Raw genomic sequence first — 27,959 nt, 5'->3', positions numbered from 1 at the left:
ATCTCTATTCTTCTGGTCCAGAGCTACTTCACTATCCTTTGCTGGTTGTCCTATACCCTGCCCACACCTTTGTAAAGTGCCCCTTTATTAAACTCTCCTCAATTCCCCCATTAGAGTACACTATTTGGTCCCTGCTGGACCTTGGATAATACCATAATGGTATTCCTAAACCCCTTTCCCCTATTGAGAATTCAACTCTCCTAAATCACTTTTCATCTTCTAGTCATCACTGTCCGTGCTTTTCACCATAATATCATCTCTGAGTCTAAGCCACCGAGAGTATTAGTGATGCTACGTTTCTTAGATGAGAGCTGCACTACAGTTTCTGGGATTTTCTTACAAGCTGGCGATGCTCATTTTGCAAGTTTTGATGCACAGACAATGACTATTACATAACAACAGCTGCCTGGCCAACAGCAATTATGAGATGCTTCCTGATTTCAGAGATGTTAAAAATTTTTAAATGTGTTTCTTATAATCAATGAAATACTGTAATGATGATGGTAATGATGACTACAAAAAGTACCTAGGATCTTTACATGTAACATTTTCTCCTTTAATGCCAGTGACAATCCTCTGTGGCAAGTATTATCCTACTCTTTTTACAGGTGGGGAAACCGGGGCTCAGAAATATTAAGTACTTTGCTCAGGATCACACACCTAGGCAGGGGCAGAGCTAGGATTCCAAATCAAGTTGATGTCAACGTCAAAGCTTGAAGTCTGAACCACTTGCTTATATGGCTATTCAGCCACCTAGAGATGATGAGAGGGCATGGTGCATTCCATGAATACCTAATGAGCTGGCTGATCCCTCGGGTTCCTTCTGGAAATTCTCAGTAACTCCCACCCCAATTTTAGGTCTTCTTTAATGGCTTTGTTGTCTGCCCCACCAAACAAGCCATCTAAGAGAATGGAAACAGACTGTCCGTGACACCGTTTGCTCCCATCATGCGGCAGCTCTCACAGACCCTTGAGTCAATGGTTGTTGACTCCCTCAGGCCAGAGGGAGCCAGGCACGCTGCTGCCTTCCTAAGGGCCTGCAGTATTGCCAACTCCCACAAAGGCAAAGCTTCGTTTCAAGCAGCCAGCAGGCAAGCAACTGCCTACTATGAGAATATGGAGCAATAAGGTTGTGGAAAGACACAGCAAAGCTCTGAACATGGATCAGCAAAATCAGCCCCACACTTAATGTCTTTGAGCTACATGTAGGAGAGCTTCTGCTCTGGGAGTCACCGTGCAGGTTCTGAGAAGGTACTTAAGTACCACTGAACAGAATGAGTACATTTTCCCCATCACTTATGGTACTCAAGCATCACACTTGAAAACTGTCTAGTCTCAGTCCTTCTCAGGTAGCTTGAAGGTCCCCTTGACATCTCTCTCTTTAGGGGAATTGGATATACAGCAGTGCTCCTCAAAGTCAGACAACAGACCAGCAGCATCAGCGTCTCCTGGGAACTTGTTAAAAATGCATATTCTCAGGCCTGACCCCAGATCTGCTGAGTCAAACTCTGAAGGTGAGAGGCCTGGAAATCTGTGTTTTAACAAACCTCCAGGTCATCCTCATGTACACTAAAGTTTGTGAAGCATGGATATACAGTATTTTGTGAAAATGTTGGGGTCTACCACAACCTCAGTGTACTTGCAACTAGGATTTATTTATTGGATTAAAAAATAAAAATAATACATATTTATTTTTGCACACCAAATGTTACAAAGGTGTAAAATTAATCATTTCATCTCCCCAGTGCTGATCTTCAGAAGTAACCAAGGTCAACAGTGTGACAAGAATCCATTCACACCAATCTGTTTATTCACATATACACAAACATACATATTCCTATATGAGTTTTTTCCCCCTTTCTTTCCATTTTTTTTGGTTGTTACAAAAAAGATTTCACATCCCAATCCACACACTGCTCTGCAATTGGCCTTTTTCACTTAATATATCATGGATATCCCTCCAGGTCAGTACATATAGTTCTAAGTTTTTTCCTTTAGGATTTGTAGGATATTCCAAAGCATGAATACTTCACATTTGATCCAATCATATTTTTACTGATAGACATTCAGTATATTTTCAGTTTTTCACAGAGGCTAAATTAGAGGGCTAATTTAAAGTAATTTAACTGTGACAATAATTTCTGGTCTCAGATATAATCATAGGCTGAATTTGAAGCTGAAAAGGTAGATATATGGGAGTATTCTTGTGCATAAAGAATGGTCTGTAACAAACCCATGCATCTATAGTCAATTAATCTTTATCAAACGAGGCAAGAATATACAATAAAGAAAAGACAGTCTCTTCAGCAAGTGGTGCTGGGAAAGCTGGACAGCTGTATGTAAATAAATGAACTTAGAACACCCCCTCACACCCTACACAAAAATAAACTCAAAATGGCTTAAAGGCTTAAATGTAAGACATGACACCATAAAACTCCTAGAGGAGAACATGGGCAAAACATTCTCTGACATAAATGGTAGCACTGTTTTCTTAGGTCAGTCTCCCAAGGCAATAGAAATAAAAGCAAAAATAAACAAATGGGACCTAATCAAACTTATAAGCTTTTGCACAGCAAAGGAAGCCATAAACAAAATGAAAAGACAACTTACAGACTGGGAGAAAATATCTGCAAATGATGCAACCGACAAGGGCTTAATTTCCAAACTATACAAACAGCTCATCCAAATCAATAACAACAACAACAACAACAACAACAAAAACCAACCAAACAACCCAATCAAAAAATGGGCAGAAGACCTAAATAGACATTTCTCCAAAGAAGACATACAGATGGCCAACGGGCACATGAAAAGCTGCTCAGCATCGCTGATTATTAGAGAAATGCAAATCAAAACTACAATGAGGTATCATCTCACACTGGTCAGAATGGCCGTCAACAAAAAGCCTACAAATAATAAATGCTGGAGAGGGTATGGAGAAAAGGGAACCTTCCTACCTTGTTGGTGGGAATGTAAATTGGTGCAGCCACTATGGAAAACAGCATGGAGTTTCCTTAAAAAACTAAAAATAGAGTTTCCATATGATCCAGCAATCCTAATTCTGGGCATAGATCCAGAGAAAACTATAATTTGAAAAGATACATGTACCCCAATGTTCATAGCAGCACTATTTACAACAGCTAAGACATTGAAGCAACCTAAGTGTTCATTGACAGATGAATGGATAAAGAAGATGTGGTATATATATACAGTGGAATACTACTCAACCATAAAAAAGAATGAAATAATGTCATTTGCAGCAACATGAATGAATCTAGAGATTATCATACTAAGTGAAGTAAGTCAGAAAGACAAAGATAAATACCATACGATATCACTAAAATGTGGAATCTAAAATATGATACAAATGAACTTATTTTCAAAATACAAACAGACTCACAGACATAGAAAACAAACTTATGGTTACCAAAGGGGAAAGGGGAGGATAAATTAGGAGTTTGGGATTAGCAGATACAAACTACTATATATAAAATAGATAAACATCAAGGTCCTACTGTTTGGCACAGGGAACTATATTCAATGTCCTGTAATAAACCATAATGGAAAATAATACGAAAAAGAATATATATATATATATATATATATATATATATATATATATTCACTGAATCACTTTGCTGTACACCAGAAACAAGCACAACATTGTAAATCAACTATACTTCAATTGAAAAAAAGAAGGATCTATAAAGATTGCCTGAGTTACTCAAGCTAGGCACCTCTGTCTTTGAGCATCCAAAAAGCACCTATCAACCATCTTTTGCGTGCCAGGCATTGCGTTGTTTGCTGGGGATACATCAGTGGACAAGACAGACATGATCTTGATCCTCATAGAACTCACTCACTAGTGGGGGGACATAGAGGCACAAAAGACAGTTATAATGCAGTGAGATAAGTGTCAACAGAGGTACCAGTTTCCTGGAAGAGATGCCAGGTAAGCTGTGACCTATTGATTGAACAGGAGTTAGTTGGATGAAGGAGGGGTAATGTTCAAAATAGAGCGACCAGCATGGTGAGTTTGGAGGACTTTGGAGGAGAGGAGGGAGAAAGCTAAAGCTCCAAGCAGAATCCTACTCATGAAGCCACTTGAAAGTTTCAACACTTTTCTGAAAAAAACAAGGAGCACTTTTTAGTATAATAGAAGGGTACCTGCCCCTTCTAATATACAAGCACCTCTCGTTAGAAACTGGAAATGCATCAGACAGACAAGAGAGGCAGGAAAGAGACTTGGACACTAAGTTGAATGTTATGCCAGACGTGAACACACAAAATAAGGAACATTCAATAAACCCAGCATAGAGCACTCTAATCAAGGCAGTGAGTTTAGTCTATACTCTGGGTGAAATCTGGGCTGATATACCTGTTAATTCGCTCTCACTGAAAATCCAAAATCTATAATGTGGGAAAAGTACTTCCAATCAACACTTGATGAATACCTACTGGGTGTTAGATTCCAGTGGTAAAATGAGGTGCAGATTTTTATTCACCAGATTCCGTGGGGATATGATTCTCCTATGAAGGACAGATTCCAAGTCCTATGGACCTGTGCCATGTGTAGGCTGAAGTGTTTAGGGAAGAGTGAAGAAAATGCGAGACCCACATGTCTGTGAGGGTACTCCGTGAACGAGACAGAGGAAACAAGATTTCAGCAGCTGCCATGAATGAGGGAAGAAGGTAAGGTGGGTTTCCACTCAGTCTTCTGCAAAACCCTTATGCCATCACTTTATGGACAACCACAGTAAAAGGTCTCTTGTATTTCTCAAGACTTTTTAATTGGACCATTGTTAATTTGCATGAGAAACTGCACTGAGCATGGGCCATGAAGGTGACAGTCATATTTAGGTTACACGTCCATTATCTTCTTTAACTCCAGCCAGGAATCTTTTCAGCAGCCTTAGGCTAAGTGCTCTGTCCCAGGGCAGAAAGCCACGCAGTGAGGAGAACTACTTATGGACCAAGGCGTGCTCTGCCCATTTCATCCTTACTGTCTCCCATCCAGGGGACAGCATCCCCAGGTGGGTGTCTGCCCCTACCCCACAGAGGCCTATGACATGGCCTTAAGCACAGCACACAGTGTGCCTGTTTCCAAGACCCACAGGACAGTTACACACCCTCCCTCCTCTCATCTCTATCCCCAGAAAAGTGACCACAGAGTTCCCTAATTCCATGCTGCACTTCTCAGCGCTCCTAGCACAGCCTGTCAGAAGACCTTTCTTTCTTAGATTTAGCTAATGTGTGCTCACTAAAGCATTCAAACAATATAGAAGGGTGTAAATACACTGTGTGAAGACACTCACTCCACACCTACCCTGCTCTCAGAGGTAAACAACTTGATGTCCATCTTTCTAGAATTATGTATGTATACATATATACATACATATATATGTATGTATACGTATACACACACAATACACATTACTTACTACAAAAGTAAGATGTTACTACAGATCTTTCTTGACTTATGATAGGGTTACATCCTGATAAACCCATCCTAAGTTGAAAATATTAAGTCAAAATGCATTTAATACACGTAACCTACCTTAAACATGCTCAGAACACTTACATTAGCCTATAGTTGGGCAAAATCATCTAACACAAAGCCGGTTTTATAATGAAGTGTTGACTATCTCATGTAATTTACTGCATAGTGTACTGAACATGAAAAACAGAATGGTTGTGTGGGTAAAGAATGGAGGTAAGTGTATGGGTTGTTTAACCCCATGATCACGTGGCCGACTGGGAGATGCGGTTCGCTGCCCCGCTCAGCATCATGAGAGGATGGTACCACGTATGCTAGCTCGGGAAAAATCACAACTCAAAATTCAAAGTATGTTTTCTACTGAATGCTTTCGTACTATCGTAAAGTCAAAAAATTGTAAGTCAGGGACTGTCTGTATACACTCCAGAGGGTAATTGCTTTTTTTAAACTGAATGCATCAAATTTATCTTTCCATGTCAGTACACATAGAACAACCTTATTCTTTTTATGCTATGCCATGTTATGCTAGGCATTGTATAGATGTACCGGAATTTAATTAAACCTCTGTTAATAAACACGTAGCTTAATTTTTAACTTTTTCTATACACAGGTCTATGGAGATGTAGATTTATCATTGTGTATGGATGCAACCTTTGCTATAAGATAGATTCCTTGTAATGGAATTAGTGGCCCAAGAGGAATGCATTTAAAAACCTTTCCCCACATTCTTGCCCAAACTGGGTATTTCCAATTAATCCTTTTAATTTGTGTATTGCTTAGAGGAAGGCCTTTCTCACACCAGTGTTATAACAAATTTCCCTATATTTTCTGTTATAGTATACATATATATTTTTTAATGCTGTGGTCTTTTAATTTACTGCCAAATCCAGCCTGCTGCCTGTTTTTGTGAATAAAGTCTTATTGGAACACAGCGACACCGAATGTTTATATATCGCTGACTACTGCTTTTACACCACAGGGGCAAAGCTGATATTTGTGACAGAAATTGTACGGCCCATGAAGTTGAAAATATTTACCATCTTGCCCTTTCTAGACTGTTATCCAACTAATGCCTAGAATTTATTTTAATGTTTGTTTTTGTGAGGAAAGAACTAACTTTATTTTATCAATTGACATAAAATTAGCCAATGAATGGCTCATCTTTTCCCTACTGACATGAAATGCTATCTGTGTCATATAACAAACTCCCATCCATCCATGGGTGGGGTTCCTTCACACTCTATTCTGTATCATTGATCAGTTGGTCTTTTCCTGCACAAATACTACACTCTTCACTTCTTTAGTTTTATGTTTTTCCCATAGTTTTATACTTTAAATTTTTACGTTTGGTAGGGTAAGTCCTTACTTGTCCTTTTTCAAAAGGAGTTTTTATATTCTTTTTGTTTCTTCTTTCATGTGAATTTTAGAATCTGCTTATAAAGATCCCAGTGGGGTTTGTAACCAGTATTTCATTGACTTTAATTTGGGAGAAAATTGAAATCTTTACAATATTCTTTAACAGTGACCATTTCCTCATAGTCTCATCTATATTAAATATTATCATTTTTCATCTTTGCCAATTGATAGTTGAATTGAGGTTTTATTCTAATAAATTAATAATACATAAAAATTGGTATTTTTACCTTATTGTGAATCTTCCTCAGCTTTTTCTTACAGTATGTTAAGATGGGGCATTGCTCTGTAATCGATACAGGTGAAAGACAGGAATTTTACTACATCGCTGGTAGTGCTGATTCCTATGCCCTAGAAAACAGTTTAAGCTATTGGTCAGTTGAAAGACATTGATCCCTAAACATAAGCTCTTTAGCAAACATCCTCCCTATTGACTCAACATTGCTGCTCCAAAAGGCTCCACCATTTCCAGCTGCCTAAATGAATTTTTAATCAGCTCCATGCAGAGTGAACAAGCACAAACAACCTCCCTCCTTCTGTAGGCCAGGCCCTCCAAGCACGGCAGAGAGCGGCCGCATTCACGCCAAATAACAGCCCTGCTTCCCGTTCTCTCACCTGGGTTCACCATCAGCCTCAGCAGGGCCGGAGTGCCTCAGGTTGGTCGCTGGTAAAGGTCTCTGGGATGGAGATTTGCAGGCAGGATGTTCCTTGGGGAGTGCGCTTGTGGTTGGACAGAGGGAAGCACCATACAGTCACCTCAAAGGCTTCCACCTGGAGTTCTGGAGCTGGAATGGCTCTTTAGAATGATCCCAAGTTAGGGCGAGGGGGCTGGGCTTTATATCTAGCTGCTGAGAGGTTGTGGGCGGGGCAGGGAGGTAGGACCTTGGGCTAAGCAGCTCTCCCCAGCTGAAGATAATTCTCATTGAGCAACTCAGCTGAGCGCCAGTATTTGCCAAATCTCCTAGGAAATTGATTGCCTCGGTCCTGAAGGGGGGATGTGGGCGCACGGCACAGCATCCACTACAGGGCCTTCTTGACCTTTCCCTGTACCTCTCAGCTTTTTTTCCGAGCTGAGAACTCAAATACCTTCAAGTACATTGCTCAGGTTTGGTATTTAACCTTTCACGCAAAACTCTCATGTCACACGTAGGTAACATTTCCTTTCTTCCAAGCACATCACCTGAATTCACAAGCCAAATATCAGGGAACATGGCTGCAAAATTATGTTTTTACCAAGACCCTCAAATGTATTATTCAAATAAATTAGAAAAAAAATTTCACATTTTTTTAAGAAAAGAAAACCTTATATAGTCCATGAACTAACATTACATCATGTTCCCCTGGCACTTTTTACCTATAGTATATGAAAAACTTACAGATTACAAGGGCATTTTGCAATGAGTCAAAAAATGGATTGTAAAATTACTCATGTGTTCTTCAGTAAAAACTACCTCCATAAAAATTGTGACTATCATTTGTATAGTGCTTTAGTGTTTACAAAGTACTTTTGTATCAACAACTTGCTGAGTCTTATCAGAGGCAGGAATTATTATGAAGACTCTGAGGCTTGGAGAGGTGAGGTAAGCCATGCCTCTGTCCAGAGCTGGAGGGTGCTGGGAGTCTGGTGTGTCTCCAGAGCCCTCCTCCCTCCCCTTCCTCAACCCTTGTCTCCCCAGCTCCACCACACCCTCCCCTGGTCCAGGCTCCACGCTCATTCTCTGTTGATATGATGTAAACACCCACACTCCCCAAGCAAGGTCTTGTCTCCCTGGAAAGGACCTGTGTCCTCCTTCATCTTTCTCTACTTATCTTTATTGAAACCTGCTCTCAGCTGGCTGGCCCTGGGAAAGGGACTCATAGTCTATTTCATACCAAGCTACTAATGCCCAGCAATGGTGAGTAAACTGCCTTCTCCACCCATCCCCAGTTATATATTATCCCCAGGTATCTGTATGTATGCTATATATATCATTATATTATTTCATCATTATATATGATATAATATATATATATATATATATATATATATATATATATATATATATATATATATATATATATATATATATATATACCCTCAGGTGTATCTGCATTTTAACAAGATCATATTGTAGTGGAATGTGGAACAAGTTAATGAGGAGGATATTTTGGAGACAGAGGATCTCTCCAGCTGCCTGCCCCTACCCCATTCATGTTATTTTACTGCTCTGTTGATGAGCATCACTCATGTAGAGCACTGGACTTGGTGTCAAAATAATTGGATTTGAGTCCCTGCTGTTGGGTAGGTACTTAACTTTGCCCACCTTGACCTCCTCGCCGTCTAAGTGAGAATATGAATTGATGTTTCACTTTTCAGGGTGACTGGAGGGACCAACAAATATCTCAGAATTATAGCAGTTTTGTTAAACTCTGTGGCTAGAGGAACTTGTAGTTGGAGATGGTCCAAGGGTGATGCCAAGAATTCACTGCCCCACGGACCTCACACCACTGCCCACCCAGGAGCTTCCCCTGGTGCACATGAGCTACACAGCAGAACTAATATCAGCTGATCCTGGTGACCAACTCTTCCCTATATGTAGAGTGGTCATTACGTGTTTTACTTTGACTTGTCCTTGAATGTGTGACAAGGCTAGTATCATTGAAATACCTCCTGAGGCATTTCTCCCCACAGCAATCCATTTTTTAAATGCAGTCCCTGCCATGAATGGTGTTTTATGACACTAGGGAAGGGGAAGGTGAGTACTTTCCAGAACAAAGAAGGTAGGAAAAAAAGGTGTGGGGGGATATGACATAGGGACCCTTTTGCCAGGGAGAGAGCAAAGTATAGATGAGGTGACACTAGGGTTCAGATGCTGCTGCTTTTTGCGGTTAACAGTGTGTATGGCGATGGGGATTGGGGGTGGGGTGAGATTACAGAAAGTCCAGAGAAAGTGAAGAGGTTAATCAGCTGTCCTTCTCAAACACAGGTGTCCAGAGTAGGAGCGAAGAGGTAATCTGGAATATTCAGGGGACAGGGGGAAAGGACAGTCCCCCCGTGCTTCCCTGTGTTGAGTGGAACACGGAAGGGATCTTGAAGTTCTCAGGCCACAGGGAAGGCAGCTGAGCATGCTGGCTGGGACTCAAGGGCTAAGGTGGAGGCAAAGCAACCCTCTAGCAGAAGGCTGAGAATGGGCTGTTTGAGCTGCCTGCTGGGATTCACAGCCAGGCCTCAGTGGAGAGGCACACGGTGAGAGGCAAGTGAAGGTTCAGTCAGACAGGACTCACTGTGCTTGGGCCACCCTGAGAGAGGAGATCACAGGTTATTCCAGCCTAGAACACTTCAAGAGAGGACTCAGTGAGGGCGGAGGCCACCGTGGCCCACACAGCAGTGGAAATAAATTACAGCTGCTTTAGGGGCAAGGAAAAGTCCCTGGAGATGGGTGGCACTTGGGCCAAGAGTCCTTACTCCAATGCCAAGCTTCTCCTTGCATTTAGATTGTATCTCAGAGGGAAGAAGGGGAACCTTTGAAGGAGGGAAACAGTCCAGGTGGGGAGTTCAAAATTTAAATTGATTATCTATCTAAAATGAGGCAGAGGAGATTCAACTACGTTCAGTTGGCAAGTTTAACTCTCCTCACCATCAATGAGAAAGATGCATTGCAAGGAAATTTAGTTCCTTGGAATACAGAATTTCCCACTTTTGCTTTTTTTTTTTTACATCTGAGACACAGTACATGCCTCAAATGGATTTCTTTACTATAGATGAGAAAAGCAGCCTACCTTTAACATTCTGGCAAATCCCAACCTTAGAAAACACAACATTAATAACGCAGAAAATCATTTTTAGTTCTCTAGTATAAGCAGTTTCTCTACAGTAACTTCACTGTATTCCTTGAGGATGTAATTATTATCCATCATCTTGTTATGAATAACCAACAACCAAGTCTGCAAGGGACTGATGCCAGGAACAAGATTTGACAACTCCCAACAAGCTAATGATTTCTAAGTCCTTCCATCCCTTGACTATCATGGAATCTGACAGAGATGTTGTCAGTGTGACGGAGAGGCTAGGGAAGTGGCTGTTTTCCCAGTTACTGCCTCCCTTCACTCCTTAACAGCTGAGATGTGGGGAAGTAAAGGCTACACAAGGGGAAGCGTCCTACAGCTATACATAAGCTTCTACACGGAAGTCATTATTCTTTGATAAGGTCACATTCAACAGCAGTTTAAAGCAATGACCCCACTCAGATCTTCTAAATAGAGTGACAGCTGTCTTAGAGAGATTCCATAATCTGAGACTCAGAGGCTGTGAATCTTTAATGCACTGGGTGCTGGGAGTGATGGACAAGTCAGGGTTTGCATCTTTATTGACCTTTTTCCCCCAATTGGATACTTAAAGGCCAGATTGACTCTGCATCTAAATTAGCTGCTGAAATCCCTTTTTGTCAAATCATCTCTAATTAATGATATGGCAATATACACACCTATTCTTTCTGTCTGGGTGGGGGGCAGGGAACTACAATTTATTGAGTACTCACTATGTGCCAGGTATTTTGCCAAGTATTTTATGCATTCCTTCATTTAATTCTAAAGATTAGGCACTGTTGGTGTTAATTATTTTTTCAGAGGCTGAAACTAAGAGAGAGATTGTGACTTGCTCAAGGTCATTCAGATAGTAAAGGATGGAGCAGGAATATAACTGCCTGTTCTGTCCTCTACTTCTTCTTTAGTAGGAGCTCATTTTCTCACTACTCTGTAGTTTCCTTAACTATTTGTGGTATAAATTTAAGTGCATCTTTCTTTCTCTTTGATGACAGCCTTCCTGATACACTAGTCTAAATAATATTTGTATAACCTCTTTCTCACATGTGTTCCAAGGAATGGCTGCCCTTTTGTGCACACATAAAACATAGCAGTGAGTAGACAATTAGCAAGTGTGAGCCCTAGTTCAGTAAAAATCAAGTACTAAGATGATACAAACAAGCTAGGAATGCTGAACCAAACACATAATTTAAAAAATGCAAAACAATGCTCACAAAAAAGGGAGAAGAACTATCCAGGTACCAGAAATAAAAAGGAAACTAAAAAGCAAAGATCTAAGCAACCATGCTTATGCCTCATCCTCTTTAAGATTGCATTGGGAATAAGTTCAAGGAATGCAGAAGCTTTGGTTTCAGTAGACGAGGCCCTCGGCCCAAGACTTCACTTGGGTGGAACTGAGATTTCAGCATAAATGCAGGATCCTCAAATAGCTGTTTATTGCAGATATAACAGAGAATGAAAGGATGGAATAGGAAAAAACGATGCCCACTGGCTTAGCTTGCCTGACAATGCCTAGGCTCTGGATGGGAAAAAAGTCTCTACAGGAAACTAAAACCCTAATTTGAACATCTTGTGGGTTGTAGAGTTAAATTTATACTAATCCCATAATCCAGGATCCACCAAGCTAAGAAATGAACATAAAATGGTCGGTGATTCACCTGGCAGGTGCAAACACAAAACCATCCTGAAGGAACATTCCCCCAATCCAAGTTGTATGGAGTTTCTGTAGGGAATGGGGAATAAAAAAGAGGAGTAGGGGTAAGAAAATCCAACACACTGGGGCAGTAGGGCCTCTAGGACTTGAAATACAAACCAGCCATTTGAGAGGGTACATAACACAGATATATTTAAAATGATTTAAATAATTAGGAACATAAAAGTGAATCAAGGTCTTAAGAGAAGAATAAGTGGCTATGAAAAAATAGAAAAAATTCAAAATAACAAAATAGAAATTCTAAAAATAATAATTTAAAACTACAGTCGTTAAAATGAAAACTCGATGGTTAAGCAGATTAGACTTGCTGAAGGGAAAGTTAGAAGCAAGAAAACAGATTTGAAGAAATTATCCAGAATATACAGCATAGATAAATAACTAGAGGGGAACTAGTAAAGAGATTTAAAATCTTGGAACACAGAATAAAAGGTTTATTCAATAGAATTTCAAGAACAAAAGAATAGAGAAAATAAAAGAGAAAGGCAATATTTAAAGAGATAGTGTCTGTGAGTTGATAAAAGACCTAAATCCTTAGATTTAAAAGCACAACAAATTCCTGAAAGGATAAACAAAATCTTACATCTTAACACATCAGTGTGAAATTTCAGACCACCATGACAAAGACAAATTCTTAAAAGCAACCATAGAGAAAAAGATAGATTATGTACAGAAGAAAACCAATTTGAAGTACTACAGATTTCTGAACATCAACAAGGAGGCTAAGATCAGTGGACTGCTAGCTTTAGAGTATTGAGAAAAAATAACTGGAGATGTAGAATACTATGTCCAGCTAAAGTAAAATAAAGATATTTTCAGAAAAAGACTGAAAGAATTTATCATTTCAAGACCCTATAGAAAGACCCTATAGAGAGATAAACAAACTACTGAAGGATATACTTTAAGAAGAAGGAAATTGAACACAGAAAGAAGAAATACATTGAAAGTAGCAACAGTAAACCAAAAACAAACATGGATAAATATAAATAACCATTGACTACATCAAATAACAGAAATAATAATGTTTAGTTTGGGAGGACAAACAAGCAAAATGGCCAGAGAAGGTTATTGGAGTTGAGCTCATTCTAATGTCCTTATTTTGTTCAGAAGAAGGATAGAAAATATAATAGGCAAACTGGTAGAGGAAAAAAAGAAGAAGGAAACGACTTATTCCATAGAAGGCAAGAAACAGAAAAAAAAGAAGTAAAGAAAAAGCATGGTAAACAGAACAAAATAAGATGGTAGAAATAAATCTAAATCAATAATCATAGTAAATGTAAATAGTCTAAACTTGCCAGTTAAAAGAGCTTACTATTTACTTTTTTTGAATACTATATTATGAATACTATATTTTGTTATAAGAGCTACAAGAAGAACTTGAAGGCTCAGAAAGGTTGAAGGTAAATGGATGAAAGAAGATAAGTAAATACCAATGTTTGGAAAGCTAGTGTAGCTGTATTAGTACTAGACACGCTAGACTTTTAGACAAAATGCATTTAGGGAATAGAGGGGGGTCATTGCATAATGGTGAAAGAATCCAGTCTTTCCTGACTCCATGGTCCAGCTCAGCAGTTCCCCATGCTGCCTGCCCCTTATGACCATATTGATTATATAGAATTAAAGAGTAGAGTAGAATTTTACTGAGAGAATAATAATATAATGATTTAAAATCCCCAGAGGTAGTCAAACTGGCCTGGGTTGGAGTTCTAGCTCCACCACTTACCAGCTTTGTTGCCTTGTTTCATTTCACCTCTCTGTACCTCAGTTTCCTCATCTGTAAGATGTAGCCAAGCCATACTTGCATCTCATGTTTTGTATGAGGATTAAAAGAATTACAGTAAATAAAGGGCCAGTTTATACCAGCATCCTATTTCTTATCAAAAAAACCAAAACCTGCAAAACTTATAACTTCAGAAGGCAAATAGCTATTTAAGATTTCAAGTTGAAATCATTTTTCTTATAAAGAGTTAACTACCCGTGAAATTAAATATTTAGGCATTCACGGAACCAATGTGCTCATAACGTTAGAATAAGAAAGTGGCTGGTCTAGAAATTACAAGACATTCTTAATGTCTTCACAGCTGATGTTTTTTCTATCATGGGAATATTCTGAAATCACCTTTTACAGTTATCCAGAGAGAATGGTGTACTGTGAGGTCAATTAGGAAAACAGCATGAAGTTGAGTGTTTGTATTCAGATGTGTAAACGCTGGTGGCTGGTTGAGATGCTCGCTTGTAAAGTAGTTTGGCACTCAGAGCATATTTTCCCTTAAAACAAGATCACAAATAGTGATTTCTTTCCCAAGTGGGGTGACCAATTGCCCCGGTTTGCCTGAAACTGAAGGGTTTTCCAGAATGAAGGACTTTCAGTGTTAAACCTGGGAAAGTCCTGGGAAAACCAGAATGATCAGGAACCCCACAAGTCCAACACCCCAAAACTGATCTGCCTGTGTCAGTCACAACTTCGGGAGCCCCTCGTGAGAAGCCAGCTCTGCTGAGTGCCAGAGTTTCCCCTGTTGCACTGCTGGGCTCAGCACTTGATCTCTGACAGTTGCCTGAGCCCCTGGGTACTGATGTTACTCCGGGGTCTGAGTGTGAGAGAAAAGAGAAATATCTCCTCTCTGTTACACTTTGTCACTTAGACCCCAATGCAGCCTGTCCTCTGCCTAGAATATCACTTCTTCCGAAAACATGATACTTTTAGGTTTGTGTACTTACTCTTCTCCCGTTGTTGCCCAAATGAGTCCCTCATTTTCAGGGTGAAGGATGAGCATTAACAGAACATCAGAAGCCGTCCTATCCTCTCCACGGTCTTGAATCTCTGGTCCCACCTCTCATTCATATCAGCTCAGGTAATCAATGCTGATTCCGAGATGGATGGCCAATCACCACTTCCCCAGAGAGCTATCTCGGAATCCCACCGGGAGCTTGCTTGGGGACCTGCACAGCCTCTTTTCTAGGAATATAACATAGTTAATAATGACCTTGAGATCCGCATTAGTAAAGAGCAACCTATTGAACTGCCATTCACCAAGGTCCACTCTAAATAACACCCCTCTCTCCCTACACAACCTAGTGGAAATGTTTTCAGCGTCCCCTATTCTATCATAGCACTTGCTTTATGCTTCTGTTTAAACCTCGATCATGATCTGCCTTGTAGTGCAGTCGCTTAAGCATATGTCTGTCTCCTTCATAAATTGCAGGTCTTTAAGAGCAGAGAAACTGTCTCACTCATCTTTATACAACTTTAGAACCTTGCAGAGTGGCTGTCGCAGAGAGACTATTCAATAAAGGTCTCAGGAATTGATAAGATCCTCTGGACTTTAGAAACTCGTCAGAGATCAGCTGGCTCCATTATAACTTGGTCAATAATTCAGTCTATTAGGAGGAATGACTATATTAAATTCGTTCTGCCAACATTGCTTATTCTTGCATTGAAATTCACAGACTGGTTAATTTAGCAGGTCACTGTGGTTTGAAAAGACTTGCCAGTGATAGAAAAGATGAAGAAATCACAATAAATAAAATTCAAATTATTCTAGGTAAACTTTAATTGAAAAATCCTGTGAACAATGCTGTTCTCTCTAGTAGATAATACTCAAATAGTAAGGTGTTACTGACTGAGCTGAAAGGGTAGAATATACTTTTATATTCTACTCAAAGGTTCTCATTTCAACTTTAAATTGCCTCATAATATCATAGTATAGCAGCCAAATTAATGAGTCAAGTCAGACTTCAAATAAATAAACTGAACAAATCAAGTTTCAAACTCAATTAACTTCTAGGAAAAAGAAGAATTCTGAAATTAGGACTAGATTGGAGGAATCTGTGTCTTGTAGATAAAACTTTTTTTAAAGGCTCAAATCCTTTACAAGTTTAAATATCAAAATAATCTGCCTAAGGACAAATTAGAGTCACCCCAAAGTAGAGTCAATACATTAGTAAGATGTGTTATATGCCAATATGACATACTTGTAATATGTCAACACATTAGCAATGTAAGTGTTAACAAGTTGTGAGAACTCCAAAATTATCATTAAACTCAAAGCCAGGGAAAATTTTTTAGTGACCTAGAGGTATTTCAGAGAATTTGGGGACCACAATATTCAAGGTTGAAATAAAAGTTCTTTTTGAAGTTGATACTAAAGGTAATTTAAGATGACTCTAACTTCTAAGATGATTAGAAATTAGTCTATTAACCAACAACTCTGAGAACATCAGGAAGCTGTGGTTAAATAAACTCCTGTACTTTTGTCAAGGCCCTGAATAAATGGTACCTACATATCCTGAAAGGATGACAGAGAATCCTTTGAGGTTGTTCACCAAACATCGCATTGGTGCTGGCTCCTCTGGGATCACTCCCAATCATCACAATCAACTGCAGGCTGCACTGTCCCTCACTGCACACCTACTATGTGTCAGGCAACAAGGCAGGTACTATCTGCACCATCACCCTGTTCCCGTGATTGCAAAGCGTTTCAATCCTGCAGCATTAGAACAAGTTTAAATTGATAACTCTTACTTAGCACATTAAAAAATGAGCCTGGATGACATACGATTAATTATATGTTATTCCACTCTGATTTTAAAAAGAGAAAAAGATTCTGTGTGATTTCACTCTGTGCTAATTTTTCTAATAGGCAGAAGAAAAGGCAATAATTTAGTTGTGACACTATCATAATCCTCCTACCCATGAAACACAATAAAAGAATATTCCACTGAAACATCTCACTCGAAAGGCTGTTTTCTTTTATGATGATGGAAAATGTATTTGTTGAATTCTGATGACATCGTAACTGATTCCAATGTTCTGCATAGAGGAGAAAAAAACATATTCTGTTGTATACACAGTAATAAGTAACCATCTAAGCATAATGCATGTGTATTACAAAGAAAGAGGGGAACAATTATCTACCCTTATATTTGCTTTCCTGCCATCAGGGCACAAGGAGGCTGTGTGTGGGCCTACCTTCGGACAGCCATCTTTGCTTAGTGGGAAGAAGATTCATACCATGGTGTGGAAGTCCCAAACAAGTGCTGACCTTTCCTTCTCTTTATATCTGCTCCTCTGTCCAGACCCTTATCTGGCAGGGGAAAGAGGCTGGAAGGTGTTCAGGCAGCTAAAATATTGCAAAAGAGATAGCACGGTGCCTCCTTCCTGAATTAGGGAGTGGAACCAACCCTAAAACATTTATTCTCTGAACTTGTAAGTTTGTCCATAAGATCATGACTAAGAACTCTCAGGCTGAGAAGCTGAGTCCTGATTTGGCCAAATGGATAATATTGTTAGAGGGGCTGGTTTTCCCCCAGAGCCAAGTCTATAGGAAGAACAGGTGGGACTTGAGGGGAGGGAATGCCTGGGAAAAAAGGGTAGGGGGTGGCCATGGGACTTGACTTCATCCCACATTGGATTCTCCCTTTAGAATAGTAACCCAGTGGTCCAAGCCTAGCACACAGTCAATTTCAAAGACTAGGAATCAAGAATAATTAAAAACTACTCAAAATATGTCTTGCTCTCTCATACCTGCAGATCCTCTACCTTACACTCTTCATCTGGCAGTTGGTGCTCTGCCTTCAAATCTCCGCTCAAGCACCAGTAGCTCCAGGAAGTTTGGCTTGCCTCCTCCAGTCTCACCAGCCTGGGGTGGGTGCCCCTTCACGGCTCCTGTAACACCTCCTGCCCACCTCCTGTTAGAGAGGGAGGAGGTATCTCTTCCCCTGAAACAGTGGATCACAGCTTTGAGCGTATTGAATTCAAAGGGCTTAAGTTTTAGTCTTGGCCAGTAGAGGCTTCTGGCTGTTCCTCCTCTGTTCTCTTTTACTACCTCCCCCTGCATGGAATGAAGCTGCTATTCTGATTGATTCTTGAGACCACATTGCACTGCGGGCAGGGATATTGTACCAGAAGGTAACACGCATTCACGAGTGTCCCTTCACTTCCTCCCTCTGCTGCTGGACGTGGCAGGCTGGCCCTTCCTGTCTGTGTGCTGTTTGGGTAAGTGGATTTGTGAGACTGCCACAGACCTCACTATTCCTGCCACTCCCCACCAGGGTGCTGAGGTTTGGTATGGGGGCTGGGCTACCCTAGAGGTTCAGGCCTCAGCCAGGTGCCCTGATTCAGCTTAGGGCAGCCCTGCCTTTGGCTTCATTGGATACTTGCCCATCTGGTACTTTGTTTTCCATTTGCCAATTGATTGTTAAATCTATAGCTCCTTCGTCAGGAAACTGCAAAGGGAGGCATGATGAGTGGAAAGGAGGCCCCTAACATCCCCAAACTCTAACACTCCCATCTCTGCACTTCCAACAATGCACTAATTATCTGTCTCCCTCATTGGATGGCAAATTCCCTGAGAAACTGTTACTGATCTTTGTGTATGCCCAATGCTTAGTGCAATGTGCAATAGGTATTAGGTGCTCAAAAAATGCTAAGTGTGTGAGTGAATGAATGGATGAGTGAGTTTGGCCATTCTTGGACCTGCTTCACTGATCCAACCCTGGCCACTCTGCAAGCTGATCCACCTCTGTGTTGAGCTCAGCTGGTCACCTCGCCCAGAATGTCCTCAATCCCAGCTCAACATTCACGTTCTCTTTGAAGACTTTTCGAGCTAATTCTACCCACACTCATTTCCGTTTCTAAATGCCTTTTGTACGGTTTAGTACTCTGTTATTCTCTAATTTGTTTTAAGTGTGCCACGATTATGTTGTTAACTAGATTATATATGACCTGGTCTTGACTTACTTCTTCCACGAGACATCATCGGGCAGGGTAAACTTTGAAATTAGAGCAGCCGCTGTCACATCCCCCTAACCCGAATGCAGTGGGGAAAGTCACTTACTTTCCCTGGGCCTCAGTTTCCTCACTTGTGAAAATGGGAGGAATAATCCTCTGCTTGAATGTGTCATGAGCACTGAAAGGATCAAAATAAAAACACAATGGCAGGCTTCCCTGGTGGCGCGGTGGTTGAGAATCTGCCTGCCAATGCAGGGGACACGGGTTCAAGCCCTGGTCTGGGAAGATCCCACATCCCGCGGAGCAGCTAGGCCCGTGAGCCACAACTACTGAGCCTGCGCGTCTGGAGCCTGTGCTCCGCAACAAGAGAGGCCGCGATAGTGAGAGGCCCGCGCACCGCGATGAAGAGTGGCCCCCGCTCGTCGCAACTAGAGAAAGCCCTCGCGCAGAAACGAAGACCCAACACAGCCAAAAATAAATAAATAAATAAAATTTAAAAAAAAACAAAACACAATGGCACCTACAAAAACACATACACAATTTATACCTCTTAGAATGTTGAATAAAGCTAGGATCAGAGGAGAACTTCATAAATTCTCCTACATTGACTTGATAATGACTATGTTGCTCACAGGCATTTCATTAATGAAGGTTGAATTATTCTTACTGTAACTCTAGCAAGGTTTATTATTATTATTTGCAATGATAGATGGGTGGTATGGTGCCTTTAAACTCATTCCAAGAAGGGTTATCAGGCTGAAAATGTTTCAGAAGTACTACTAGGGAATCTCTTGGAATGTAGTTATGCAATTTTTTTTTTTTTTTAACCATTATTGTATTTCTTAAAGTGAATTTTTGTTTCTCAGGGATGTCTTAGTCCACTCGGGCTGCTATCACAAATTACCATAGACTGAGTGGCTTAAAAACCACACAGATTTATTGCTCACAGTTCTGGAGGTTGGAAAGCCCAAGATCAAGCACCAGCAGATTTGTTGTCTGGTGAGAGCTTGCTTCCTGGTTCATAGCCAGCATCGTCCTGCTATGTCCTCATATGATGAAAGGGATGAGGGACCTCTCTGGCTCCTTTCATAAGGGCACTGGAGAAACATTAGAATGCTTTATGAACAAAGAATATTTTGTATACCATACAATTCCCTAAGTCATGGTGTGTACAGGGTTTTTGTAAGCAGTTTTAATACATCACATAAAAATATTTGTGCATATTTTTTACGGTGTGGTTCAAAGTACAAATATAGGATGAGGCCCATTTTCTTTGATTTAGAAATTACACATAAGAATCTAATAACATTAAACTAAGCCCATGCAAATAAGTACCTGGAAGGAGTACTTATTTAATAAGTGAAGGAGAGGGGGAAGTTTAATAACCTTTAGCTAAATTAATTATCATACCCCATGTTGTGTGAAAAGATAATCATCCTACTCAGTGTGTTTCTGTTTATGACTCAAATTCTAAGAGTGGTGGCCTAAGTAAATGTGTAGATCTGAGCTGTCTGATGTGGCAGCCACTGGAGACACATGGCTATTTAAGATACACTAAAATGTAAAACTCCGCTCCTTATTTGCACTCATTACATTCAAGTGCTCAAAAGCCACATGTACCTAGTGACTACTGTATTCAACAGAGGAGATACAGGACATTTTGCAGAAAGTTCTATTAGACATCAGTCCTTTCTGCTGACAGCATAGGCTAACAAGGTTAGCAAGAATTCCATATGAATGGGGGAAAATGTTCAGTAAATTGTTAGAAATTAGCATTGCCCTGCTCTGTGTTTCCAAATATGTCTGTTGTTCACACACACCCACACACACACCCCCGACAGCTGAGTCTTGGTCGTCATAAATCATATCTTTATATCTTCCATAGGCACTGTTTTAATATTGGTGAAACAAACCTTGAATCTGCTACTTGAGGGAGATTGTGATTTAATGAATAACTTCAAATAATTCTCACTACTGCAACAGCAGATTTTGCATTGAGGAGCATACACTTTTGAATGCATGGTACTTTATTTAAACGCACATATATACAATGTTGACAAAAGGAAATTCTGCAGAGGTGAGCAAAGGGGCTGCATGCATTGGGAGGACCGGCAGACTCTAGTGTTACAGGATGAAATAGGGGTTGAAAAATAGGCAAAGACCGGAGAGCAAGTTTCATTTCCCATCACCACATAGAAGGGTCTTCCAGCCTGTCAAACACAAGAAGCAAAGCGCGTAAGAGAAGCTTCCCAACTTCCTGGGAGCCTTGCGAGAGTGAGACATTCAGTTCTGAACTGAAAGATGATCAGAAACTGTTGAAAAGTCTGCTGTTGGCATTCTACATAGGAGGCCATGTAGAATATCAGAGCGGGAGACAGTGGCATAATGTACAGAGACCCAGCTGAGTAGCTTTCACTCGTGTTAACGGGCGTCTCAGGCAAATCTCAGAGGGAGTATTTAAAAGGTTCTGTATTTATCAAAGAAGCCAAAGAAAGGGTTCAATATTTCTGAAGATCAAAACTACAGGAATCACATGAAACTGTAAAAAAAACCTTACTGTTATTCAACTCTGAATATGCTTCCTGTGTTTTCCTGCAAGGCTTTTTATGTAGTAAGGTGCTATCTATTAGACTATAAAGAACCCTTTTAAATAAAATAGCATTCACAGGCAACTTCAAGGCTGTCAGGGTCTGTCTCCTTCTAAGTGCACATGATTGAGGCTGTCAATCAGAGTACAATTAACTATTTCATGCACCAACCGTGTGATGCATGGCCACAAAACAAACAGCAGCAGCAAGACTGTAAATCGGTCTGGATGATTATATTTCTAACCCTAAGTAGATATAGCGTATCCTAAACTTTTTACGGTGGCAAACATCATATGCCTATCAATGAAACATTAAAAAGTATGTATTGCTTAGTATTTAAAAACCACCCTTATGAGTGTTCCACCTGCTTCCCTTGCATTTGACGTTCAAGTCTTGGCTGGTACCGCCAGGGACAAGAGCACTGGAGTTTTATTTCAGTCCAAATTGTTGTTTCCTTCAGAGAAAACAAACCTGACAACTCTACACTTGCACCTTCACCCTGGCTGGCCATTTCACAAGAGAACAGAGGGAGGGTGGGAGGGGAGGCGGGTGGCTCAGAGGGTCACTGGCTCATCCTCTAGGGAGAACCCAATGAAGAGTGACAAGCCAGTCACATGTGCTGAGCAAGTGTTCTAGTGACCTCTTCTGGGGAACTTGGTTCTTGATGTTGTAGAGCTCTGGGTTTAAGGCAGACTAGCTGGCACAGAATTGGATAAACCATATGCCATGTGATCTTACTGGGGGGTAGGGGCAGGGGGCCTGGGACAGGAGAGCCAGTTATGGAAACGGAGGAGGACCAGGCATCTTTTCACTCACAGTCTTCACTCAGGAGGACCCCAGCCCAATGTTTGACACCTAGATGTTAGAGGGCACCCTTCCTAAGGCAGGTCCACACTCCAAGAAAGCCCCAAGGCTCCAGACAAGCCCTAAGAATAATGTCATTCTTGTTCATTCATTGAATGCAATAAATTATGATGTGACATCAGTTGAACTAAAATATGTCAAAAAGTAAGCAGGAGTACCCCTCGATTTATCTACAGCTTCGTGTAAAACCAGGAAGACTGGAGTGAGAACCAGAAGGGGAATTTCCTAGGATGTGTAGATCCTCCACGTAGGGTATAACAACTAAAGATGACCTCAGCCAAAGATGGAGAGTTGGTCATTTCAATGTAGAGATGGGCTGCTTACCCTATGCTTCCACAATCTAAGCCAGTGAGAAATTCTCTATAGAGTAATTTCTGAGGTTAAAGTCACTCATATTTAAAATTTCAAAGGAGCATCAAACAATTTGAGCCAGAAAATATTACCCCACAGCAGTTTAGAGATTTGCAAATGAGTGTGTGAAGAGAAAGGTCCTCCCTGCTCTGTTCCCCACCCCTCTTTCTGTCCAAATCCTACCTGGTCTAGAAGACCCCATTCCAAACACCTCCTCCCAGCAGCCCTCTCTGATTTCCCTCTCCTGGGTACCTGAACTCTGCAATGATGTCCCCACACAAGCGTTTTCATACCTAGTTCTGGGAACATTTTCCGTGCTTTCTCTCATCAAGAGGTCTGAAATCAGTGTCTCAGGGCTAGATCGTTTTCCATATCTAAAAAAAAAGCAGGGTGGGGGAGAGTAAAAGTCCTTTAAAGCAAGTTTGGAGGAACCATAAAAACCTTTAGGAAAAGAAAAGATTTGTGGTATTAAATATAAAAGTTATTTTCAGTTGATCATCCGCTAATGAGTAATCTAGGTGAATGAAACATACATGATACAGAAACATCATAAATATGATTTCAAATTATATATATATATTTAAATTTTGCTTAAATACTTAATAGATAACTTAGCAGATTATATAACCCAACCAAAATTCCTAGTCAAATTCTTGCCTTTTTATATTATCACAAACAATACATATGTATAGTTTTATAACTAGGTGACAGGAGATAAATTAAAATACATCGAAGTATGATTTTAAATGTTTCCATAATTAGCTAATTGGCTTACAGTTCTGGTGATATACATCAGTTTAAATCTTAACAAAGAGACCAGATGATATTTCAGAAACAGGTCTATGAAAAACTCATCAGACTGAAGTTCTAGACTCACCTGTGTCTTTGAATCTCAGCTCTCCCATTTGTAAAAATAAAATCATAACTCCTGCTTAGAGTCTTGATGAATATCCAATGTAAGTCACAATGCTTTGAAAGTGACAGAGCGATACACAAGAATGCACATTACTGCTGTTGAAATGCACCCATTCTCACAGCTGTCAACAGATCCTGAGTCCATATTTATTTGGGGTGCCTAAAGCTAAAAGCCTTCTCTCATGCTGTGATTTTAATCTGCCCTGAAAATATGAAGGAATCCTTCTGGTCCATGGAAATGTTCTTGGTCTCTTTTCTCCCACAGCAGGATATGGATAGGACAATATATGAATTCAAGGTTATGTTTTCCTGCCAGGGTAGTATATGCTGCTGGCTCCAGGTAAGTGAGGGCACTAGTCTGTCTGTCTATCTCTCTCTCTCACTGTTAAAGGATCTGACAAATCTACACCAAGTTGTATTTTTTGAGGAGTCAATTTTTCCCTTTCTCAGAAAGGGCATTGGACATCAGCAGCCGCTCTTTTCCACAAATGAAAAATAAGCCTGGCGTGGATTGATTAGCTGACAGATAAAACAGCGGAACAAAGCTGACGGAGGATATATGCTAACTGCCTATTGAGCACAATTAAATCTAAATTCTGGGGAAAGATTTCCTATTATTGCTCCTTTGCTGGAACTCAAGGGAGGCAAAGACAAAGCCATCTCCCCTGCCCCCATCATTTGTAAGATCTCCTCAAAGATTTTCTGGAGTTGTAGTATCAGGCTGCAGGCCGCTGCTTATATGTATTTATTCTGTCCATCAGTTGATTTTACTAATGCTAAAACTCTTGGGCAACCTTAACTCATTTATCTTCATCATCCTCCAGTGAATTAAAGAAATGGCGAATATTTTCTCCAATTTACCATCAGAGAACCTAAGTCTGTAACAGCAGAATTTACACAGTCAGAAAGTGGTACCCAGAGCAGCACTGATGACTGTTCTTCCATCTCTAATTAATTCTGGATTATCCTTCTTCTCCACAATGCTTTAACTTTCAAAGATGGCATCTCCAGGGAAAAGATTCTTAAACCTGGCGGCATGTTAGAATCACCCGGGGAGCTTTTAAAATCACTGTAAAGCCCAGTCCCATGCCCCCCGCCCCCGGGGGAGATTCTGATTTAATTCACGAGTTCATTAAATATACTGATGCTGCTGTTACAGCCCAGCATCAGTATATTTTAAAAGCTCCCAGGTGATAACAATGAGAGACCAAGAGGGAGAAACTCTAGTCTAGGGCTGAGTTTCTCAATCTTGGCACTGTGGACATTTTGAGCGGGATAAGTCTTTGTCGTCAGGGGCTGTCCTAGGCATTGTAGGATGTTTAGCAGCTTCCCTGGCCTCTACCCACTAGATGCCAGTAGCACCTTCCCACCCCATCGCTATGACAAACGAAAATGTCTCCAGACATTGCCCAGTGTCTTGGGGAGCGTAAAGTCAGCCCTAGTTGAGAATCACTGACCTAGGAGACTGTATAGATAAAATGTGGTAGATCAATGCTCTAGAATAAATGATGCCACCTATGGAAGCAATGAACCAGGAGCATATAGCTTTAGAACATGAACTGAGTAGAAAAGGGGAGGAAAAAGAATGATATCACAGTACCATTTATGCCAAATTAAAACGTATGTTCACAAATGTAATTTTCAAAAATACAAACATGTGCGTATGAGTGGATGTGTGTGGTGGGAAGATGATGAGAGTACAGAATGGAGGTGATGGGTGCAGATTATAAGCCTCTGAGTGTTTCTAAGATGGAACTTATATGAAGATGAGACAGAAAACTGCTTCAGGACCAACTCCTTCCCACCTAACCTGAATCTCATCCCTTTCCCTTATTTTCTCCTCATCAAGGGTGTTGAAGATCACATGGAATGCTGATAGTGGTGACAACATCCAAAGATCAATAGGAGGGCTCCAATTTAATCATCCCTAAAAAAAAGTTGTCATGAAATGTTCTTAGTTTCATGATCTGTAAAATGGAGATAATTATACTCACTTCAAAGCTTTGTGGTAAAGACTGAACAAAATAATGCCTAGGAAAACATGTTGAAATACTAAACCTTTATACAACAGTAAAGGTTTACAGCAATCATCTTTGAAAAATAAGTTTTACTGTATGCTATAATTATCAGACTAAATAACTAATAAAGGCTTTCCTAGAAGAAAAAAAACAATTTGTAAAAGTTCTTTTCTCTGGTCTGTATGATGGCATAAGCAAGAATTTGAAGCAATTAACTTTCTGAAAAGCCTATTAAGGTATAAGACATTCTTGCTTCTCACTAATGAAAATTATCTGACTTCAGGGATCATAAACCAATACTATTCTGGCACTTTCATGTATTTCTGATTCTATATATATTGGTACTTTAAAAAAAGATTTTCAGGATGAAACAGCTTTCTGATGAAACAGAAAAAATGTTAAAAATTAAGAAATATAAATTCTCCCCACTTTGGATGCTTTCCAACTATTCCCTGAAATATAGTAAAACAACAAACAAAAAACAATACTTTACAAAACATAATTTAAATATGTTAAATAACATTAATGCTTGTAAAGAGCTCATTGTTTTTAGCTTATTAAGGTCATTTGATCTCAGTAATTAAAATAAGATATTGAATGATTCAAAACTAAGATGAACCAATTTTGGAAACAAATTTTAATCCTATGTTATTTGTAAAATAGTTTGGATTTGATTTTTTGCTTAAGATTTGATGTTGAGAGTGAAATATGGCCTTTCATCTTAGCTTTCTGGGGGTTCAGAATAAAGACGACAATTTCTCAGATTACATGTAATCCCCGGATTCACCCTAGAGTGAGTACACCACTGTAAGTTTCTCCTTAAAAAAGCACCAAGTGGGCATTTCCTTTTCAGAACTCACCTGCTATGAAATGGGAAAAGTCTCGCCATGTTAGATCAACTATTTTCTTGCTAAATATCTACTTATTAGGAGCAGAATTGTCAAGTGAGGGGCTGAGACTGCAATAAAACACTGTAGAGGAGGGGAAAAAAGTAGTTCTATTTGTCTTTTCCTAAATACCGTCATTCACTTCGGTCTGGGCAGGCTGGAAAATCTGGCAATGTCTTTGGCGACCCAGCTGTTTCCTCCTTAGTTTGTGCTGTTGTTTTTCTAGATACCCTGCTCGCCCTTCTCCCTACAGCACCTCCCCGGCGACCTCCTGACCCCTTTCACGGGGTACTTTCCTATCCAGGTTTCCAAACAGAACCCCCAACTGCTCTAAGAACAAAAAAGATAAGGGAATGGGTGAGAGGAGATGGCCAGCCACCCAGCCTGGGGAACCCGAGTCTGGGGATCAGGATTTTGTGATTGTAGTTGCAGAGGGAATGTACTCAGTGCCCTGATACTTACTGATAGCTGAGTATGTGCCCGATACTGTCCTGCCCCGGGATACAAAGAAGAAAAAGAAAAGATACCTGTCTTCTGAGATCCCCACGATCTCCGGGTGTGAAAGCGGGTTGGTCCCGGAGTCGTCGCTCCCACGTAGCCCACCTACCTTTGCCTGGTGATGAGATTGATGTAGTGTCGCAGCGCCGAGTAGTATCTGGCCAAGTCCTCCGCCGGCGCGTCCTCTCCGGGGTTGTCGGGCTTGGAGGGGTACGCCTCAGCCAGAGCGCCCAGGCACACGAGCAGGGACAGGGCGAGGGTCAGTCCGGACAGCCCCAGTCGCTTGCTACCCAGCATCTGCGGACACCGAAGGGGCAGCGGAGGGGGCTTGGGGGATTCAGAGGATACACACTCCGCACCTCCTTCCTCTGGCCCCCGCGCCCATTGCCGCTGCTACCACCCCTACCCCACCTCCACCCCCAGTCCGCGCTCGACCCAGGCACGCAGAGGGAAGCGGAGCGTGGCGAGCACGACCCTTCGGATTTAGGTCCAGATCTGCTCTGGCCCTGCCCCGCTGCTCCGCCCGAAAATTCTGAGCAACTTTGGTCCAGTAGCAGAGCCGAAGATCCCGCGGTGAGAGACGCAGAGTTGGGGGAGGCGCCGGCGCCAGTTTAAAACACTTTAAAAAACAGATTAGAAGTTCCTGCCGCTGCGTGGAGGACTTACCCCTTTCCCACCCTCTTCCC

General features: G+C 40.8%; 1 protein-coding gene across 1 annotated transcript; it reads right to left on the bottom strand.

The window, feature by feature from the left end:
• Window positions 1–21,161: 21,161 nt before the first annotated feature.
• On the bottom strand, window positions 21,162–27,570 carry NPY (neuropeptide Y). The gene is made up of 3 exons (XM_068550002.1): window positions 27,383–27,570; window positions 23,249–23,329; window positions 21,162–21,362 (listed from the first exon to the last, which is right to left on the bottom strand). Exons 1-3 carry the CDS (start codon window positions 27,568–27,570, stop codon window positions 21,338–21,340), a joined length of 294 nt encoding a protein of 97 aa, XP_068406103.1. The 3' UTR covers window positions 21,162–21,337.
• Window positions 27,571–27,959: the final 389 nt, after the last annotated feature.

This window comes from Eschrichtius robustus, chromosome 8, assembly GCF_028021215.1.
Source record: "Eschrichtius robustus isolate mEscRob2 chromosome 8, mEscRob2.pri, whole genome shotgun sequence".
In the NCBI taxonomy this organism is placed as follows: Eukaryota; Metazoa; Chordata; class Mammalia; order Artiodactyla; family Eschrichtiidae; genus Eschrichtius; species Eschrichtius robustus.
This window is presented reverse-complemented; position numbering and strand designations above follow the sequence as displayed.